The 19,913-nt window shown below is 33.3% G+C and overlaps 1 protein-coding gene and 1 non-coding gene across 9 annotated transcripts in view; both read left to right on the top strand.

The window, feature by feature from the left end:
- Positions 1-19,913, top strand: part of MAP9 (microtubule associated protein 9) — a 33,916-nt gene that overhangs the window by 4,360 nt on the left and 9,643 nt on the right. For 5 of the 8 annotated variants that reach the window (XM_023530755.1, XM_011360321.2, XM_023530753.1 and 2 more), the window contains 10 exons: positions 424-744; positions 5,414-5,646; positions 8,812-8,905; positions 10,892-11,127; positions 12,702-12,772; positions 13,825-13,993; positions 14,742-14,831; positions 16,455-16,616; positions 16,740-16,885; positions 17,053-17,185. In XM_023530755.1, coding sequence (XP_023386523.1) covers positions 424-744; positions 5,414-5,646; positions 8,812-8,905; positions 10,892-11,127; positions 12,702-12,772; positions 13,825-13,993; positions 14,742-14,831; positions 16,455-16,616; positions 16,740-16,885; positions 17,053-17,185 — 1,655 coding nt within the window. Of the gene's footprint in view, positions 1-423; positions 745-5,413; positions 5,647-8,811; positions 8,906-10,891; positions 11,128-12,701; positions 12,773-13,824; positions 13,994-14,741; positions 14,832-16,454; positions 16,617-16,739; positions 16,886-17,052; positions 17,186-19,536; positions 19,685-19,913 lie in introns of those variants that run through there. The other 3 variants (XM_023530752.1, XM_023530751.1, XM_023530754.1) reach the window with 2 other exon arrangements.
- LOC111739735 lies at positions 10,333-10,451 on the top strand. The gene has a single exon (XR_002780365.1). It is a non-coding gene; the product is annotated as a 5S ribosomal RNA (ribosomal RNA).

Below are 19,913 nucleotides of genomic sequence, written 5' to 3'. Positions count from 1 at the left end.
CTTCAGTATCCAGTGAATGACTCTTAATGTTTTCTGTAAAAATAATCAGAGCAGTAGTTTAATCATTGCTATCTAGTTAAGTTAGCATTCTTTACCGTTCTTCTCATAGTAAAATCTAATGAAATTGTTTGCAAATAAAGTTTTACAGTCTAAAATCTAAGTGTCCCATGATTGATTGTTAGTTTGAGGACTCTTTGGTTAACTTTTCTCAGAGCAAGCATAGTGCTTGACACACTAGTCACACTTGATAAGTGTGTTTTAAATAAATTAATAAAATTGAAATTTCTACTTCATAAATGTCAATAAAAACTCTAAGTTGTCATGGTTGTAAATTTATTTTTAATCTCTAAGATAATCTTTTGGTTAATGTAACCTTCAATACTTTAAAATATACTATTGAAGACATTTTCTTTCATTTGTCAGTTTCCTTAGGTGATTTTTCTGACACCTCAGTAGATGAAAATTCAGTTAAGAAAACAATTAATGATTTTCATATATCAGATGAGGAAGAAAAGGATTCTCCAAAACTGTCTTTTTTGAAAACCAAGAAATCAAATAGTGGTGTGATGAAAGATGAGCCAGTATCCTCCATCAAAAACGACGAAGAAATGGCACCTGATGGTTGTGAAGACATGATTGTAAATCCTTTATCCGAATCTCAGAATGAAGACCAGGAAATTGAAAAAGGAAAAATTAAAATGAAACCTAAACCCAGAAGTCTTCCAATCAAAAGCACATCTTCAGGTAATTTGTCAAATCACTCTAACTGCATTTCTTGAAAATTTATTTTAAGGTAACCAGTCACAAAATACCTTAATATGATAGCTAGTAAATATTTAAGAAAACAGTCAGACTTAACTTTTTGGTTTTACAGGAATAAATCAAAAGAATAGAACCATAGGAAAAAAAACCATAATTCTGAGCTCCAGCAGTTATGTCCAGTCTTGCATCGACGCCGGTGCCTGATAGAAGGCCGAAGTATCTTCAGTCTTCAACAGCTGTGATTCCCAAAGCTCCCAGGTCCAGCCTCTTTGGCCTCTTAGCTTCCATTTTGTTTTTAGGGATGAAACCGCAATGGAATCTTTTCTAATTCATGTCTCACTCCAGAGATTAGCAGCATTGGGACTGGTCTTTAAAACAGCCATTTCCATGCCACCATTCGCCAGAATATTTTTTTAACATTTGTATACTTGAAGGGAGAGAGTTTTGTTGCTGTTTAAGCCTGCAGACTTTCCTTAAGAAAGAAGGATCTCCGTTCAGTTCTCTATTCTTTCGGAAAATCCGCTAAAACTCAGTTTCCCGAGGGTAAATCCCTGGTGTGATCTGGGATTACAGTAGTTTCTCCACACTGCAACTGAGCTAGGCAGAGTGAAGCAAAGATGTTGTGACGCAGAAACCAACCCCTCTGAGGTCCCCTGGGCCACCACACAGAAACATAGGGCATGGAAGGTTAAGGGTTCGGTTCTTCCAGTTTTCTTTCTTATTGGTTCTATAGAAAAAAATAGTTGATGCTAACCTTCGTAAAAATCTTTTTCCTTTATATGATCATTAAATGCCGTACAGGTAAATATTACATACTTTTCATATTAGATATCGCAGAACTTTATTTAGGACATGTCTTAGGGAGCCACTACTTATTTTCTCTCATTAACTTTCCAAAGAGGAGAGGATATGAGCAGAGCAAGGAATACTAGAATAGTGTCCAGGAAACTGAAAAAAAGCCATTGTATATTAGGTATATGTGGCCTCAGCAAATAGGGTAAGCCTCACTGTTCTCATGAGGAGGCAGTTAAAACGAGCCTCTTCCTGTCTATCCCACAAAATTGTTTTGAGACTAAATCGAAGTATGCATCGTGAACTTTAAAATGCTACAAAATGTAAGCACAAGGCATAATGAAGCAATTAACTTGCTAAAATGTGCCTTACCGGTATACTGAGTAGAATAAAAAGTGTAGTGAATGGGAACATAATTGAACTTGATGAATAATCCAATAGTTTCTCGAAGTCTATTCCACAAGTTGCTCATTGGTATTATAGGGAAAACATAAAGTTATAAAAAATTTCAAATTTCTTTATGAGAGAACTTCTTGGAGCTGTTAATAAAGAAATGTGCATAGTTATTTGTCTTGATTCTTAAAAGCTTTTCATTAGGCTAGTAAGAAAATGTGAGCATATAGAAGTTAAAAATTGGTTTAAAACAGGTGGAATATGTAATTATAACTTTATGATAAATAATCAGCAATCCATCTATTTAATAACTTTTTTTAACCTGTGATGAGTTAAAATAGAGAAATATCATATTTTAACCACAAGATGGCACTCGAACTCTAAATGCTACGCACAAATGTACAGTACTGTATTTTTAAACAATCATTAGCCATTTGCTGTTCAGGATATGTAATATAAAAATAATCACTAAAACAGGTAATCTTTACATTTGTAAAACATTGCATTTTGAAAATGTATAAATGTTTTTTTTTCCTTTCTAAAAACTTGGCAATACATCTGGAAGTGGAGTTTTGGTATAAAATATATTAAAATCATTATTTCTAGGTTCTTTAGAGTAAAGAAAAAAATTGAGGCTAGTGGTCCTGAAATAGTGCCTGCCATATAGAGTTCATTAAGTATTTGAATATATAAGTGAATAACTGAATGATTCATTCGTGAAAAGAATGTGGTTCTTGAGCTTAGCTTTCCCCTTCTCTAAATTTTTAGACCTTTTTTTTTTCCTTACACGGTTTGGAACTTAATGTTTTTAATGTGGTGAGTTATTGCTGAGTAACAATGAATGTTTTATAAAAATATTAGGAACTGAAAATTTCCTTCGTTCTTGCTTGTCTTTTGTAAAAAGAACAATAACCAGACTCACTTTATCAAATAACTGTCACATGGGTAGTAATTGTAGAAAGTAATTTTTACAGAATATGTTGTTTTTATTCTAATATTAAAATAACTAAAGTCATAAACTTGGAAATCAGTCCTTCTGCTTAATGACACAAATTAGAGCTTGTGACCATGGGCACAGGATCTTTCTTTTACTCATTTTATTTATCTATAAAATGGGTGTAATAGTTGAACCAACATTAGGTGTTTGAGGCAATTAAATGAGTTCGTATATTTGATAGCTTAGAACTATTTTGGTATAAAGTAAACACTCTACAAAGGTTTTTATTATTCATTCAGTTATTTAATATTTGTTCATAAACACATCATTTTATTTACGCATACATATTTATTACAAATACAATATGTTTAATTATGTTATAAGCACTGTGATGGTAACTATGAATACAACATGTAAAAAGGATAGGACCAAGCCTCCAAGACTGTTTTAGTCCATTTGGGCAGCCGTAACAAAATGCCACACACTGAGCGGCTTATAAACAACAGAAACCTGTATCTCACAGTCCTGAAGGCTGGAAGTCTGAGTTCACAGTGCCAGCATGGTCAGGTTAGGGACCTTCTTCTGAGTCACAGACTTCTGTTTGTACTGTTCCATGGCGGAAGGAGCAGGGGAGTTCTATGAAGCCTCTTTTAAAAAAGGGCGTGAATCCTATTCCTGAAGGTTTTGCTCTCATGACCTCATCACCTCCCAGAGGCCCCGCCTCCTAATGCCCATCACCTTTGGGGTTAGGATTCCAACATAAGAATTTGGAGGGTGAAGGGGACACAGACATTCAGACCACAGCAAAGACTTTACAATTTAGGGAGGCAGTGTACAAATGTACAGTAAAAACACAGGAGAGGGAGTACCTGAGAGTATCAGGGAAGCCTTTCTGGAGGAGATGGCGACAATAGCAATAACCGGGAGAAATAATAGCACCTGAAGTCAGGAGTCTTGGTTGCCAATGACCCAACTCAAGCACACTGCAGTGGAGAGAGGGATTTATCACTTTATTGTGAGCATGGATGTTAGAGGCCTAGCTTTGTGTGTGTTTAAGTTTAGAGACTCAGGACTTTTGCGTCACTTGGATTCTTTCTCTTTACTTCTGCCCTCCCTCCCTGATTGCCTGCGCCTCTCATTCTCTCCTCGCCTCCTGTCCTGCCACAGCCCCAGTTACTCCAACCCTTAGTCCAGTTTTTCTGTCATTTGGTCTCTGTGTCTCAGGTAGCACTTCACTTGCAGGGCCCGAGGAGAGAATGAAATGGGGAGCTGCTGTTCACCAGGGACACAGTTTCAGTTACATAAGATGAGGAAGTTCTAGAGATCTGATGTGTAACGTTGTCCCTTTAGTTAACAAAACTGTACACTTAAAAATTTATTAAGAGTATCATTTTAAGTGTTCTTACCACGATAAAAAAAATAATTGACTTAACACCTTCTTTCAGGCATTGTATAATATTCTGCTTAAATTGAAGAGGAGTGATGAGGTCTGATTTTTATTTTATGCATATCACTGAGGCAGTAATCTAGGAAAGAGTGGGTGAGGAGCTGACAGCAAGGATGTAGAAAGTGAGAAAAATGAGAGAGAGATTTAGGAATCAATAGGGTATAGTGGATAAGGGAAAACAGAGGGAGGAATCTGGGGTGACTCTTAGATTTTGGAATTTGGCCAGAGTTTAGGACATAGCTAAAATTGGCAATGAAACATTTACATACTTATTGGTATGGCTGTGGAATCTTATAAATGGACAGCATTCATAAGTCCATTTATAGGTAAAAAGAAGGAAGATGTTAATTAGTCCAGTTTTTAAATTTTGTCAGAAGAATGCATTGGTAGAACAATGGAGAGATGAATATAACAGGTAAAATTTAGGCAAAAAGTTTTTATAAAAACTTTTTTATATGTTTTCAGGGCAGCATTAGATTGTTGTTTTAAACTTAGAAGAAATGGAAATATTAACTGAGAAATTTTAATAACTGTTAGAGAAGTTTCATGAACTTGAAGAACAACAGTTCACAAATCATATATTTCATTTTTCGTCCAGTGAGAGTCAGCACTTCTATCCCTGTACCAAAACCATCTCTATACTTGTAACACTTATTTTTGTCTTGTAATTTATTTCTTTAGGGTCGTCTTCTCGATTATGAAGTCTAGGAGACTCAGTAAAGGTTTAATGGGTGAACTCCCTTATTTCATAGAGGCAGTAACTGGGGCATGGTTTTCTTTCATTTTTTTAACTTTTTAATGTTATGAGAATTCATAAACTAGAAGAGTTAACTTCTCACAAAACTAAACATACTAGTTACTTCCAGGATGGCAGCTATTTTTTTAAATTTTGGTTATGAACCGTCACTTATTTGCACTTACTGGAGCTCTGTATAGAGAAGGGTGGTGGGCTTCCTCTGGATTCTGTAAGACCAACAGCCAAGATGCATGGTCACAGGAGGGAAGGATGGTGGCAGTTGCGGTGTAGTTGAAGCCATGGTCATTTTCTTTGTACGCCCTCCTTAAAACATTTCATTTTTCAGCAGAAAACAGCAGCAGCCTTGAAGCAGACAACTCCTTTATACCTTCACCTAAGCCAAGGACCATATTGAAAAAGCAGAGCCTCAGGGAGGAGAAAGATGGACTAGAAGAAGAGAAAGAAGCTGCCCTCCATGAAGAATTAGAGGCACATTGTATACCGTCGTCCCTCCCAAAGCTGAATGGCAGACCACTGGAAGCTGAGGAAAAAGCATTCTCTGAAAACCTTGATCCTGAGGTTAGCACTACTGCTGAGCTGCTAAACCGTGTTCTTGAATTCAGACCTTTGCATCTGATTAAGAGAGAGAGAGAGAAAATATTTGTGTACATGCACGTGTGTGTATGTTACATGTTTTTTCAGCAGTTGATAAGAAAGTAATTTTAAATTCTTTTAATATACTATATTCCATTGAGTCTAAAACTCTATCCATTATAAGAGAGCATTATTTTGTGTACGGCCAAGAGAGAAGAAAACTCTACGAATTAAGCTATAACACATCAGTAATAATAATATGCATCTAATATGAGAAAGTAAAATGTGGGGGAAAGTGTTGCCCTTTTGAATCTATGCAGTATTGTATATCTTTAATCGTAAGAATTTATATTTTTATGTACACATCTTTGAATTATGTAATTTATGGCTAGAGACATTATAGCTCGTGTCCTTTCATTCATTTGGTTTTACTTACTGAATGTTCATGGCACTATGTGACGTGCCAAAATGGAAGTAAATGTGATCTTTCACGATTTCGCCGGGGGTTTGCTCTGTATCGTCGTTAGAGAGAAACACGTGGTGCCCTCTCTTTTCACTTCACTGTCATTAGCAAACTTCCGCCTCACATTTCAGAGGGAATAAGCGTGAGAATAATGTTCCTCCTCCACAGTGCGCTTCAGCGGATCAGGGGAAAAAAGCTAAATGGTACCTGGCTATCATGACATTCCATCTTTTATTTCTAACATATAATTTGTGTTTTCCGTCTTTCTTGTTAAATTTTAATAGGCATTGCTCAGTTTTACTCAACTTTTCAAAGAATCAATTTGGCTTTGCTAAATTCCTCTATTGTTTGTTTCCAATTTCACTGATTTTCACTCTTTATTATTTCTTTTCTTTGGGTTTAATTTGCTTCCCTTTAAGTTGAAAAATGTGTCCATCGATTTTAAGCTTTTCATCTTTTCTAAGAAAAGTATTGAAAGCTATAAATTTCCTTCCATGTACTGCTTTAGCAACACCCAATTTTTTGATGCCTTTTCTTTCATTGTCATTTTTTAAAATATATTTTCTAATTTCCCTTGTGATCTCTTTTCTGATCAATTGGTTATTTTGTGGTGAATAACTTTATTTCCAAATATCTGGATCCTCTCTAGATTTAATTAAAACTTTTGTATTAATTTGTAATTTATTTAGTTTTATTGTGATTAAAGAATATCTCATATGATTTCACATTTTTAAAAAGTCACTGATTTTTTTTATGGCCCAGCCTAAGTGTATCTTGTGGAAGTTCCAAAAAAAAAAGGGTCAAAACTTTTAAAAAAAAAAAAAAAAAAAGTGTTCTGCAGGTGTTAAATATAATGTCCTATAATTTTAGTTTGTTCAGGGTGGCCAGTAGTATCATTTAGGTCTTCTCCACTCATACCAATTTTTTTGTCTAGTCGATTTACCAAGTACCATGTAAGAGTTGTTAAAATCTCAAGTTCTGTTTGTGAATTTGTATATACTTCCTTTACTTCTGCCAGTATTTTATGAGTTTGTTATTAGACACAGGGTACACACTTATTGTTATATCTTGACCCTATTTAGCATTATGAAATGTTTCTACATCTGGTAATATTTCTTGTCTTGCATTTTATTTGTATGAGATTTCAGTTTTCTTGTAACTAGTAATTGCATGGTAAAGCTTTTTCTATCATTTTCCCTTCAAACTGTATTTTTCTTTAAGTGACTCTTTTAAAATAACAGGTTGATGTCATTTTTTTATCAAGTCTGACAATCTGCTTTTTAATGACTCCATTAGACCTCTTATGAGTGTTTAGTCCATTTACTTTTAATATAAGTACATTTAGGGCCATTCCATTGCTATTTGTTTTCTATTTATTTTATGGGGTTTTAAAATTGATGTTGTTCCTTCATAACTCTTTTCCTGCCTTTTGTTTTTTAGAATTAATCCTGTATTTAATTTTCCATTTTGATTCCTCATTGCCTTTTTGGCCATACCCGTTTGCATTACATTTTTAGTAGCTACTCTGTGGATTGCAAGATGCATCTATAAATTATCACAATCTACTTAGAGTTGATAACTGTATTATTTCACATTTAATATAGAAACCTTGTAACAGTATAGTTCCATAAACTCCCTCATCCATCATGCTACCATTGTCATGAATATGGACTACAGTTTCTGCTAAGTTCTTTGAGTTTCTGGCTGCTATGATTTTACAGGACCCTCTGAGGTCTAGATGAGCCAAGGGTTTTGGATAAATTTTATATGCAGATTTGGAGGTTCATGCCCTCTATAGCTCTTCTCCAAACTTAACTGAATGGTCTTCCAGTATTAAACTCTATCCTTTGACCCCTTGAGCCAGCCCAGTAAATCTTCAGCCTCCTACTTGTAAAGGGAAGAATGCCCTCAGGCAAAAAGCTGCTAGCTTGCAAATCTCAGGTAAAGCTTTGCCTCTCAAGGTAAACACCAGTGTTTCGGCCCTTTTGCCATCTTCCCAGGTGGTTTCTATCTGTTGCTTTCGATGTGTAATATTTTTTGTGCCCATAAAATACTGTGGCAAAGAAAATTAAAATGTATTATGTTTGCAATAGAATCAAACTACTTACATTATAATATCCTCATTACTGTTCGATAAAGAGATGCTTAGGCACACGAATATAATTATTTCATTTTAGATGTAATTTTTAGAATTTAAAGGAAAAGTGAAATGCATGAAATCTATGTATTTTTCTAATCTAAAATATTTGGAAGTAGCTGTCTAGTTGTTTTCATTTGAATGACTAGTAATATTTATTTGAAACTAAGAGTTTTTACCTACTGTCTTTGTACTTTCTTAGAAAAGAGAATTAGAGAAAGAGATAACATATCTTTGCCTTAAATATTTATGAGATTTGATTTTAAAGCAGCAGGAGTTTTGAAAATTGCTAAAAACAAATGTAAAGCTGTCGGTTAAAGAACTAGAATAGCTCCATAGTGACTGACCTCTTGTGATGATCGTGACATCAAGGCTTGAAAGTAAAGCATATCAGCCTCCATTGGTTTAACCATCTCTTAGTATTTGAGCAGCAAACTCTTAATAATGCAAAGCAGATTTCACGTTACAAAATAGTCTTAGTAACACTATTGTCTTTCACAGCTCTTGAAAACTGAACTTAAATAGTAAATTTTTTTTTTTTTTTAAACAGGATTCATTGTTAACAAGCCTATCATTGTCATCCCTTAAAGAAAGTATTGAAGATTCCTTTTCACGAGAATCTGGGGGGAAAACATCGATAAAAGGTGGTTATATCAAATTATCGTATCTTATTTTATTTGTGAATCCTGTATTGCTTAGAATTTTACAAAACCTATTTGAAAATGAAATGATGCTTTATATAGATACAGGAACAATGTTTGTGTTTGCCTGAGTTTTAATCTCGGCTATGCCATTTACTAACCATGTGATTTGAGATGCAGAACTTAAACTCTCAGTGCCTCAACTTTCCCAAGTTATAATGAGACCAATCTCATAAGGCTATGTGAAAATTAAGTGATGCTATGCATTTTAACCCCTTGCCCAGTTCTTGACACAAGTAGAATGATCACTAAATGCAAACTCTTATGATGTGTGTGTTCTTGCAATAGTCTGCAGTACAACATAATGGTTAGATGGACTTTTCCAGTGAGAGACTAACTGAATTGAAATCCAGACACAACTGCATGAGCAGAGTAACCTCTCTTACCCTGTATATAGATCTTTGAAATGAGGAAAATAAGAGTAACCTACCTCATCGGGTGTTTGTGAGAATTAAATTAGTTAATAATATGTATAAATTACTTAGAACAGTACCACAGTAAGCACGTAGTAAATGGGACTAAATCGTTAACGTTATTTCCTTCCTTAGTTCTATGACATGTAGCTTAATGAGAGCTAAAGGCATCACTGTTTCTAGGACTGAGATATGTAATTAACATTTATTAAGTGCTTACTATGTAGTATAATTTTTGTCATTTTACAGATGAGGAAAATTGAAGTACAAAGATATTGGGAAACATACCAAGGTCAGTGATGGAGCCATAATTTGAATCTTTGGCTCCAAAGTCCATATTCTTTTCACTGAATACATTGATTAACAGCTCTAAAGAATCCATTAATGATATTTTGAGTCATAATTGCTCTCCAAATGTGAATGTATAAATGTAATTATAAAGTGATTTCAAATCTAGCATACGTCAAAATAAGTCCAGAGAAAATGGCTGTAATGAAAGCAGTAAAGTTAAGACCTTGACAAGGAAGATAAAGGTTTGGCCAGTAGGTGGATCCTAGTAGAACTGAAAGTTAGTGATGAACACAGAAAGCACTGATTTCTTTCAGCTGAGCGTTCCAAAATGTGGTAGATGAGAATAACAGAAGCAATTTCATAAAAGCAAAACTGAAATCTCTCATGCCAAAGCTTGTACTTGTCACTTGAAGCACTGAGAGGATAAGTAATAGGCCTGCCTTCAGTGCTCCTTTGGTATCAGCGGCAACACTGCAGCTTAGTGGGAAAAAAACTGTTTAGAAGATGGCTTTATTCTCTGTGCGATAGACTCTTCTAAAATTACACCAATTCTTGGTTCTCTCTGCATCTAAACATATTTGTAATTGCACTGCTAGTAACTGTAGTAAGGCAAAGATGTGTGCTTCCTACTTACATAGCTTCTTATTCCACTTAAGAAACACAGGTGTCTACAGCCATGCCACCCTGAACAAGCCCGATCCCGTCTGATCTCGGAAGCTAAGCAGGGTTCGGCCTGGTTAGTAGTTGGATGGGAGACCACCTAGGAAGACCAGGTGCTGTAGGCATAAAAAATAAAAAATAAGGGATTGTAAGCTGACAAGGTCTTTGTAAACTGACAAGGATTGCTTCACCTAAAAAAAAGAAAAAAGAAACAGGCATTTCGAGAGAACAGTTATTGCCACTTCATTTACTTGATTTATCCATCAACAAGTGCTTTTGGTATGTCTTTGGTTTAAGGTAGTTATTCCATTCTATTTACCAATATGATGTATTTTCCAAGTGTTAGGTATGTCAAATGCTTTAGTAGTATGGTAGCCTTTTTCTCTTTTGTAGATCACTTTGGAAAAAAAGTTCATTCAAGTTAAATATGATAGTTTTCTTCACATTTTATTTTTCAAGAAAAAGGGATTATAGACAGTCCTTGTGTAGTGGAAAGCATATGAATCTGTTACTCCCTTATTAATTTAGAAGGGAGTTTTAGTTCTGTTATTCTGTCTCAAAATAGATCAGAATGAAGAAGTCACTGAAAACCATAATTCCTTGAAATCAAATGAAAACGAAGAGAATTCATTTCTGATAAACTTTGTTACCACTGCACTTGAGAAATCGAAAGAAAGTCAAGTGGCTACTGAAAACCTTGAAGAAGAAAAGGGGAAAGCTGAACTAATTATGAGTGATGATCCACCACTATTGAAATCTCAGAATATCTTAATATCTGCCAGTGCAACTGAGTCTGCAAAGGTATTTATATAAAATTGTACCTTTTATACTACAGCTTAAAACTAGAAATACAACTTTTAAATATTTTGTCTTCCACATTACATACCTTCTGAATTACCTGTGGAAAACCCATCTTTTCATAGTGATATTATATTGTCATGTGGTTCTCATAATTAAATAGAATTTTAACTTCAAGGAAGGTTTGCAGTGAATATAGCAAAACTCCATGTTTTATTAAAAATGATCAAAAGTATATGATCTAGTATACTTTTAAATAGCTCAGAAATGAATACCCATAAGTTGATAGGTTTCTATAGGACTTTAAGTTTTAAAAATGCAGCCATCTGGAACAATTTCGGAAGTTTTTACTGAAAATCTTCAAGTAATGTTTGTTAAAATCTCTGCTTGTTAAAAAGATGGACTAGGTCATTATCAGAAACATTATTATTATTACCTTGAGAACCAGATTTGTAGCATGTAGAATTATTTGTCCCTACACTATATTGCACCAGAGTACTATGCTTTTAAAATTTATGGCATGGCATTTTTAGTCTTTATTTTCCTGTATTTAGTCTTTATCTCTTATAGTTGCAGTTAGCTAATGGCTATGTGTATTTATTACCAAGGAAGATAACAGTGCTAGTTGAAAACTTGTGGTTAAACAGAATTCTTCTAATACAGAATATCAGCTTTTTATTAAAATTTATACAGATGGTTTATTAAGCCATGTTCTAGATATATTGTCCATCACCACTTTCCTTAGGAAAAACCATTGATGCCAAGTTAGGGATGTGTTTACATCTGTGCTCTCACTTTAATGCTGGCACCCATCTGTCTGTACAAAGTAGAAAAGTTATTTCTTAAAAGGAAGAAGGATACTCTGGAATTTTGTAGACAGTCTTAGAAATGTCTAAAAGAGGTAATTCTAAAAGAGAACAGGTGATTTTCAAATAGCAAGTAGGATCATAACATATTTCTTTTGACTGACTCCTTCCTTGGCTTTATTCTTACTCTCTACTGTGTGATCTTTTTTGTCTGAATCAAATCACTCCCTTGCAAGGTCTCTTTGTTGGATTCTCATCATGAGAATAAATGCAAACTCCTTACCACTTCCTGAAGATCTCACTTGTTTCTTCTCTGACCACAGATTCCTCCCCACTCTCCCCGCTGTTCACTGTGCTTCAGCATCATTCCCCTCCCTCTGTTTCTCAGAATCACCAAGCTCTTTCCCTTCTGAGACTCCTCACTTACTGTTGCTTTCTTTCCACAGACCTTCATGTAGCCCCTTTCTACTCATCATTTGTCTTGAGCTCTGACGTCAAGCACTCAGGGAGACCTTCTCTGGTCACCCTCACTAAAGTGACCCCTCAGCTTCACTCTTGTCACTCTCTGTCACGGGACCCTAGTTCATCTCCTTCACATGTGTTTGTGTTTATTGTCAGTCAGTTCTCTCTAAAATATACTATCCTTATCTGTTTTACGGTGACCACTGTACTTGACTCTTAGTAGATGCTTGAAAAACATTGATTCACCCTATAAGCCTAATTGTGACAGTTATGGTGAGTAATCTATCTATGGCTTTTTCTATTTAATAGAAAACAATTGAAGATAGAAATATGAAGAATAAAAAGTCAACAAATAACAGAGCATCCAGTGCATCAAGCAGGTAATAAAGTTCTTATTATCTCTTATTTATGAGTTTACATTCCACAAAGCTAGTTTTAATTTAACTTTTGTAAAGTAAATTGCATTTAGTGTTACTCAATTTTCTTTTAATTTCCATCTCATGAGATGAATGGAGTAGTTTCTTCATGATAAAACCCTTCTTAGTTCATTATATTCTTTATGAAAAAGGAATTGATTAAGGATTCTCTATACCCTACATTACTTCTGAGATAGAGTTTCTTTCTCCTGTATTTCCTGAGACAGTAGATATAAAGTGATGATAAAGCTGAGGCCAGCATTATACTCTCCTAAGTGTCTTTGTCTAACACATGAAAAATTGTACTTATAGCCTTGAGGTTCTGTGGACTAAGTTGGTTTATTAAAATGAAAAGAATCTATATAGCTGCATTCACACTGATGAGAATGAGGATAATGAATACTAACTCATAAATGCTAATCCAAACCTTCTGAATCCTTTAAATATTATTAACTGAATGATCATTAAGACTCAGCAAGTCGCCAGCCAGTACATTCGTTAGGCTTCGTAGGCCACCCAGTCTGTTGTAACTACTCGGTTATACTGTCATGGTAAGAACACAGCTGTACACAATATGTAAGTGATGCAGTAAACTTGATTTACCAAAACAAATGGTGGGCCACGTTTTTTCTGCCAACTCTCGAAATAGAGGATACTGCACTAACTTTATATTTAGAATGGTTTATGTAACGAAATGATACAAGAAACTGTTTAAACCTACTTTATTAATATTTTTCCATGTAACTTGAAATATAGTCTATGTTTCTTGAAAACATTCTTATTAAAAATACCTAAAAAGAGCAACCACTTTGAAGCTATGTAACTTAAAGTTATAAATTTTAAATTATGTTACATGGGGCTTTTTGTAAATTAAAAAAAGCTTTGCATCATTTTCAAAGTAATTGTATTAATTATAATGTAGTTTTCAAATATATAGTAGTTGCAAATTCTAATGAATCTCTCTCCTACCAAGTACAATTGTAATATTTTATCTTGATTCATTTGGATCTTTTCAGATTAATGACCTCTGAGTTTTTAAAGAATTCTGGTTCTGTAAGGAGAACTCCATCGAAAACTACCTCTTCTCACTATTTAGGGACCTTGAAAATATTGGACCAAAAGCCTTTACAGAAACAGAATATAGAACCTGACAGAGCAGATAACATAAGGGCAGCTGTTTATCAGGTAAAAAGGAAAAATGTATTTTTTTTAAATTAGAAGAATTAATTGCTTACATAAGATTACTTGTTTATTAAAGAATAAAATAACCCTGTCAAATGATGATTAATACTGGAAGAGATTTCTCTTTATAACACCTTTATTTTACTAAATTATTTTCTTCCAAGCTTTGCTTAATTGATCATAGCAGGTTTTGTTGTTTTGTTGTTTTTTTTTTAAGAGAATATGCTATTGCAATTTATAAAAATATAGCAAAAGCAAAAATACTGTTAAGGTCTATATATGTTTTTATACTTTTTCTCTTAAAGTTTATATTGTTATGAACAAAAAGTTTTAAATTTTTTCTTTCCTGAGATTTTCTATTTGAATTAGGCTTACACAGAAAAAGACTTTTCTAATTTTTTCACAATTCCAAAAGAGGTCACTTTTTTTGTCTTATCTGTTATACAGAATAATATACTTCAGAAAATTGTACATGTGAATTTTGGAGCAAAATATTAATATATTCAATCTTTGAAGTCTGTTGTTAATACTAAGAGAGATAACATACATATAATTTTCTGAATTCATGCTCATATTTATATATTAGAGTATTACCAAAAAAAGAAAAAATGATTCTAGCTTATATAGATTTTATAAACTTTGTGGTTTGCTTTTTTAAAGTTTTAATCAAATATTTCAGAAATAAGTAAGAATTCAAAATTAATTTTGGGAAACTTTAAATAACATATAGCTTTTTTCCTTGTTCTCACAGGAGTGGTTAGAAAAGAAAAACATATATTTACATGAAAAGCACAGAATTAAAAGGATTGAAAGTGAAAACTTAAGGATCCAAAATGAACAGGTATTCTAAAATATAGAAGTTAAAAATATTCTGGATTTTTAAGTCAGTAAAATATCTCTGAATATTTAACATTTCTAAATCAACTGTTTTTTAAGTGGCAAAATAACATATACAAAAGAATTATTTCTGATTTTATTTCTCTGGTACTATATACATTTTTAGTTTGATAAAAATATAACCATTTTATATGAAAACACAGATACACAGAGATTTTTATTTTTCATATGTGTGGAATAGCTTTGGTACTACTGATTATGAACTACTATTGCTTGCGATCACCTGCCTACTTCAGTCTTTCAAACTGGCTTTGTTGCTTCTATGTACCACATCTTCTACATCCAGCCATCTATTGAAAGACGCTTCGGTGACGGAAGATTTGACTTTGGGTAGTGAACACACAATGCACCATACATATGAAGTATTACTGAATTTTACACTTGAAACCAATATAATTTTATTACCCAATGTTACCCCAATAGATTTAATTTTAAAAATTGGCTTCAATCTCACAATTTAGCCAAGAATATAAAAGATTATCAAACATTAACCTTCAGTTTTCCTCTTTTCTACCTTGAACTTAATATGTGTCTACATGACCAACCCATACCTAAGCTCTTGACCCGCATCCTTTCCACCCACTGAAGATGGACCCTTGTTTAGTCTCCACCTCTGACTCCTGCCTGATAACTTACAACATAGTTCAGTTCTTTCCCATCTTCTAAAATAAAAGCGCTGAAAAACATACTTCTTCATCGTACCGTTTAATACTAAAATAAATTTAGGAAGAAACATATGTCCCAAATGCACAGTACTGTATGGAGCAGCCCTTCAAGGGACATGGCTGGACGCCTGTCTCCTCGTTTGCAGCACTGCTGTGGTCAGGGCCAGACACGTCTCACTTGATCTTCACAGCTCAGTGAGGTACGTAATACTTTTACTTCTGAATGGCGTTAGCTCCACAGTAAGGCTTTATATCATTTAATGTTAAACCATATTAAGGCAAACACAGGATATTATGAGATTAGCTTGAAATAAGTAAAGTGATGACATCCTTGCTGTACACTCACCTACATATTTTCCAGTCTGGCACACATTTCCAGCGTTTGGGATATGTTTATGTAGTGAGAATTTTATGTTTCGATAACAGTCAAAATTCAGTTCAAAGTAAAGATCGGCGGATTACTGTGTGACTTGGCCAATTTACCTTACTCTGACATACTTAATAAGCCTAGAACTTCCTTAATGTCTTTCTTTTACTGAGATATTTTATTATGAACATTGTACAGTACCCACTTCTCCTGTTATAGTTTATTTTGGTGACGTTTGTTTAGTACACTTGCAAAAAAAAAAGTCAATTTCCTTCTCAAGAATAGTAGCAGATGAATATCTGATGAATGTTTTTTAGAAAATGACATTCTAAAATGCAGTGAATACTTCAGAATACATTTTTCATAAATTAGCTTCTCTAACCATTCCAAATAAATTATCTTAAAACTTAATTTTTACATATAACGAATATTGAGGAAATCGAAATAAATACATATGTGTGTATTTGTATCTGTCTATATTTGTCTAGCTGTTCGTGCATATGTATATAACTGTCTATTATTTTTCTGGAAATAGAAAAGAGCTGCTAAGAGAGAAGAAGCCTTAGCATCATTTGAGGCCTGGAAGGCTATGAAAGAAAAGGAAGCAAAGAAAATAGCTGCAAAAAAAAGGCTCGAGGACAAAAACAAGAAGAAAACTGAAGAAGAAAACGCTGCGAGAAAAGAAGAAGCACAACAGGTATTCAACAGCTTTGGATATCTTAATTATTTTTAAATATTTGAAATCTAAATTAGTGATTAACTGTGTTTTTACTTATTTTACAACATTCGCAGTAAGTAAAATCATTCCACACTTTTTTAGGCTTTTGAAAGATGGAAAGAGAAAAAAATGGAATATCTTAAAGAGAAAAACAGAAAGGAGAAAGAATATGAAAAAGCCAAGAAACAGAAAGAGGAGGAAACTGTTGCTGAGAAAAGGAAAGATAACCTGACTGCTGTGGAAAAATGGTAAAATCCAAAATAATAAATATTTGATAGATTTTAAGTTAAGAGCACTTTAAGCTTTTCACTCGAAATTCACTAATGCATGTCATTCTCATTATTGCAAAGGTATATCAGGAAATGTTTATTATACGAATACATAACTTTCCAGTATTCTGTGCTATCTTACATAGGAATGAAAAAAAAGAAGCTTTTTTCAAAGCAAAGGAAAAAGAAAAAATAAATGAGAAAAGAAAAGAAGAACTGAAAAGAACTGAGAAAAAAGATAAAGATAAACAAGCTATTGATGAGTATGAAAAATGGCTGGTAGGTATTGTTTGTTAATATATTTGTATTTTTTAAATGTTCTTTTTTTGTGACTTTTCTGTTCCTAATTTCAGTTCTATTGGTCCCTGCCTACTGCCCATTTCTATTTGGAAGCTGTCCTGCCAAATTCATTCTCTCCTACATGCATCATATTTTCTTTGATTTACTCATTTACTCATTTCTATTAACACTTCCACTATTCCCTAAAGCACTCAGGCTTAAAACTTCAGTCATAATATTCTTCCCTACCTGCATCCCCACAATATCTAATATCTAAAATCACAGAAACTCGACAGGTGTATTACTGAAGGTATACCAGATTATTTTAGGTAGAACTTAGTCATGACACACAGGAACACTGAATTTAATGGTAAGAAGTTATTCCATTTTTTATTCTCTTTGATCTTTCTGATGACCTCAAAAAGAAGGTCTTATTTAGATGTTTTTTAATGAAAGAAAGCAAATGAAGTTTGGGATGAAAATATCCAGCTGGACTTTATATATACTCTTTGTTGTCTTTTATTGCAGTGTACTTAATGTTTACAGTTACTTTTCATCAATATCAAACAAATACTGTTTTCTATCTTAAAATATCAATATAAATATGCGTTTTATTAATTTTTAGTAAGTAATACATACATATGACTATGTACTTCATGTGAGTAGCTGACACATTCGTATGAGTAGTTAATACAACCTGTGTTCCAGAAGTGTAAAATTTCTCCACAGGGCTTAGGATTCAACAGTTTCTTTCCAATGGAGTTTCTTATCAAACTGTTTTTGAATTCATGCCAATCTTCTAGTTAAAAAATATCATCCAGGGTATTTTGTAGTTGCATTTCTCTGGTCAAAATTGAGTTGGAGCATCTTTTTATTTTTATGCAGGTCATTTATATATTTTTCTGTAAACTGTCAAATCATAGACTTTGCACATTTTTCTATTAGTCTTTCTCTTATTGGTCTCTAGAAGCTGTTTTTATGTATTAGGGAAATTAGCCTATCATTTCTGATATGAGTTACAGATATTTTTTTTCATTGTTTTGTTGCTCTCTCCACTTGGTATATAGTATTTTGTTCCCTAAAGATTTTTATTTTCTGATGTCAAATGTACCAATCTTTTCTTCTGGGTTCTGATTTTCAGGTGTAGTTGAAAAGACTTTCTTCATAACTTGAGGTTAAACAAAGTGCCCATTTTAATCCTAATAACTTCATGACTTTAATATCTTAACATTTTAACATTTGATGTACTTGGAATTTATCCTGATGTATGGTGGAAAAATGATTCCAACTTTATTTTTCCTGAATGCATAGTTTATAAAATAGCCCATCTTTTACTTATTTGAGGTACTGCCTTTATTATCTGATACATTCCCAGATGTGGGGGGTCTGTTTCTTGACTTTCTGTTTCACTGGTCAATCTTACTGTCCATATCCCAGTACCACAGTTTCATTATCAGGGCTTCATTTGTCTTAGTATCTGTTTGAATTAATCTTCTTTCATAGCTCTTCTTTCAGAGTTTTTCTGACTATTATCGTTTCTTTTTTCACATAAACTTTAGAACTAAGTAGCTAGAGAGTCACGTAGGACCCAAAGCAGGATGTTTAAAGATAGGAAAAAGATGAAATACTTAGGAATAAACTTATTAAATGCACAAGACTAAAATGAAGAAAACTTTAGAACACTCCTGAGGGATGCAAATGAAGACTTGATAAAATGGATCGAAACTGCCCTGGAATAAAAACACTCAATTTTATAATAATGTTATAAAGATGTCAATTCTCCCTGAAGTAACTTACGAATTTAATGTAATCCTAATAAAATACCAACAGAATTTATTGGTATTTATGTGTTGACTTAGTGCTGTAATATGCTAATTCCAGGCAGAAAAATAGTAATAAAATAAGGTGATCATAATTGTTTAAATGGTTTGAATGAGGGAGGCAGTGTTTTATGGTTTCCTTTGATTAAACTCGTAAATAAAGCTTTGTTCTAAAAATAATTCAAAGTCTTATATTAAGGAGACATGTACTGACTGACTCTGCTAGTATCACTTAGACTAATTAACTGTAAATGTTTAAGTTTTCAGTTTTATTTTCACATACTTTTGAATTTCCTTGATGACTAAGTCACAGGTACATTATGTTTTATTATAGTACTTAGTCACTTTCTCATTCTGATCAGTCCTCTGGAAAACAAAAACTCATCAATCAAAAATCTAAGGTGAAAACAACTTGTTTTGATATGTAATAAAACCTTTACAAATATAGCGCTACCTATAAAATCATCCATAGACAAAATGTTACATATTTACTCCCCATCTTACCGATTTCTTATTGAAATTTGTTTGCAGATAGAATGGAAAAAATACCCCTATATGGAAGTTTAATGACTTCAGTTTTCATTAAAGTAACATCTCAAAATATTGATGTACAACCTAGCTTGGGTAGTGAGCACTTGATGAGTTATCGTTGTAGGGGAAAGTTGTAGCCAAAGATCAGGTAAGACTCTCTTCTTCATGCTGGTTCCAAGATTAATTCATAGTTACCTGTAATAAGAAAATGAATGAAAGTTTCAGCCTCTAACAAACAACAGTCAGAAGGACTTTTAAACAAGGTTTTTAAAATTATTACTCAAGATAACATTATTGAGCCACATTAATTAATATTAAGATTGATAATTAATTGCTTATTTCCTGTCCTGACTTTTTAGTGCCTGCTGGTAAAACCA

This window comes from Pteropus vampyrus, unplaced genomic scaffold (genome assembly GCF_000151845.1).
Source record: "Pteropus vampyrus isolate Shadow unplaced genomic scaffold, Pvam_2.0 Scaffold53, whole genome shotgun sequence".
Lineage (NCBI taxonomy): Eukaryota > Metazoa > Chordata > Mammalia > Chiroptera > Pteropodidae > Pteropus > Pteropus vampyrus.
The sequence above is the reverse complement of the archived record's forward strand: the minus strand, read 5'-3'. Positions and strand labels throughout refer to the sequence as shown.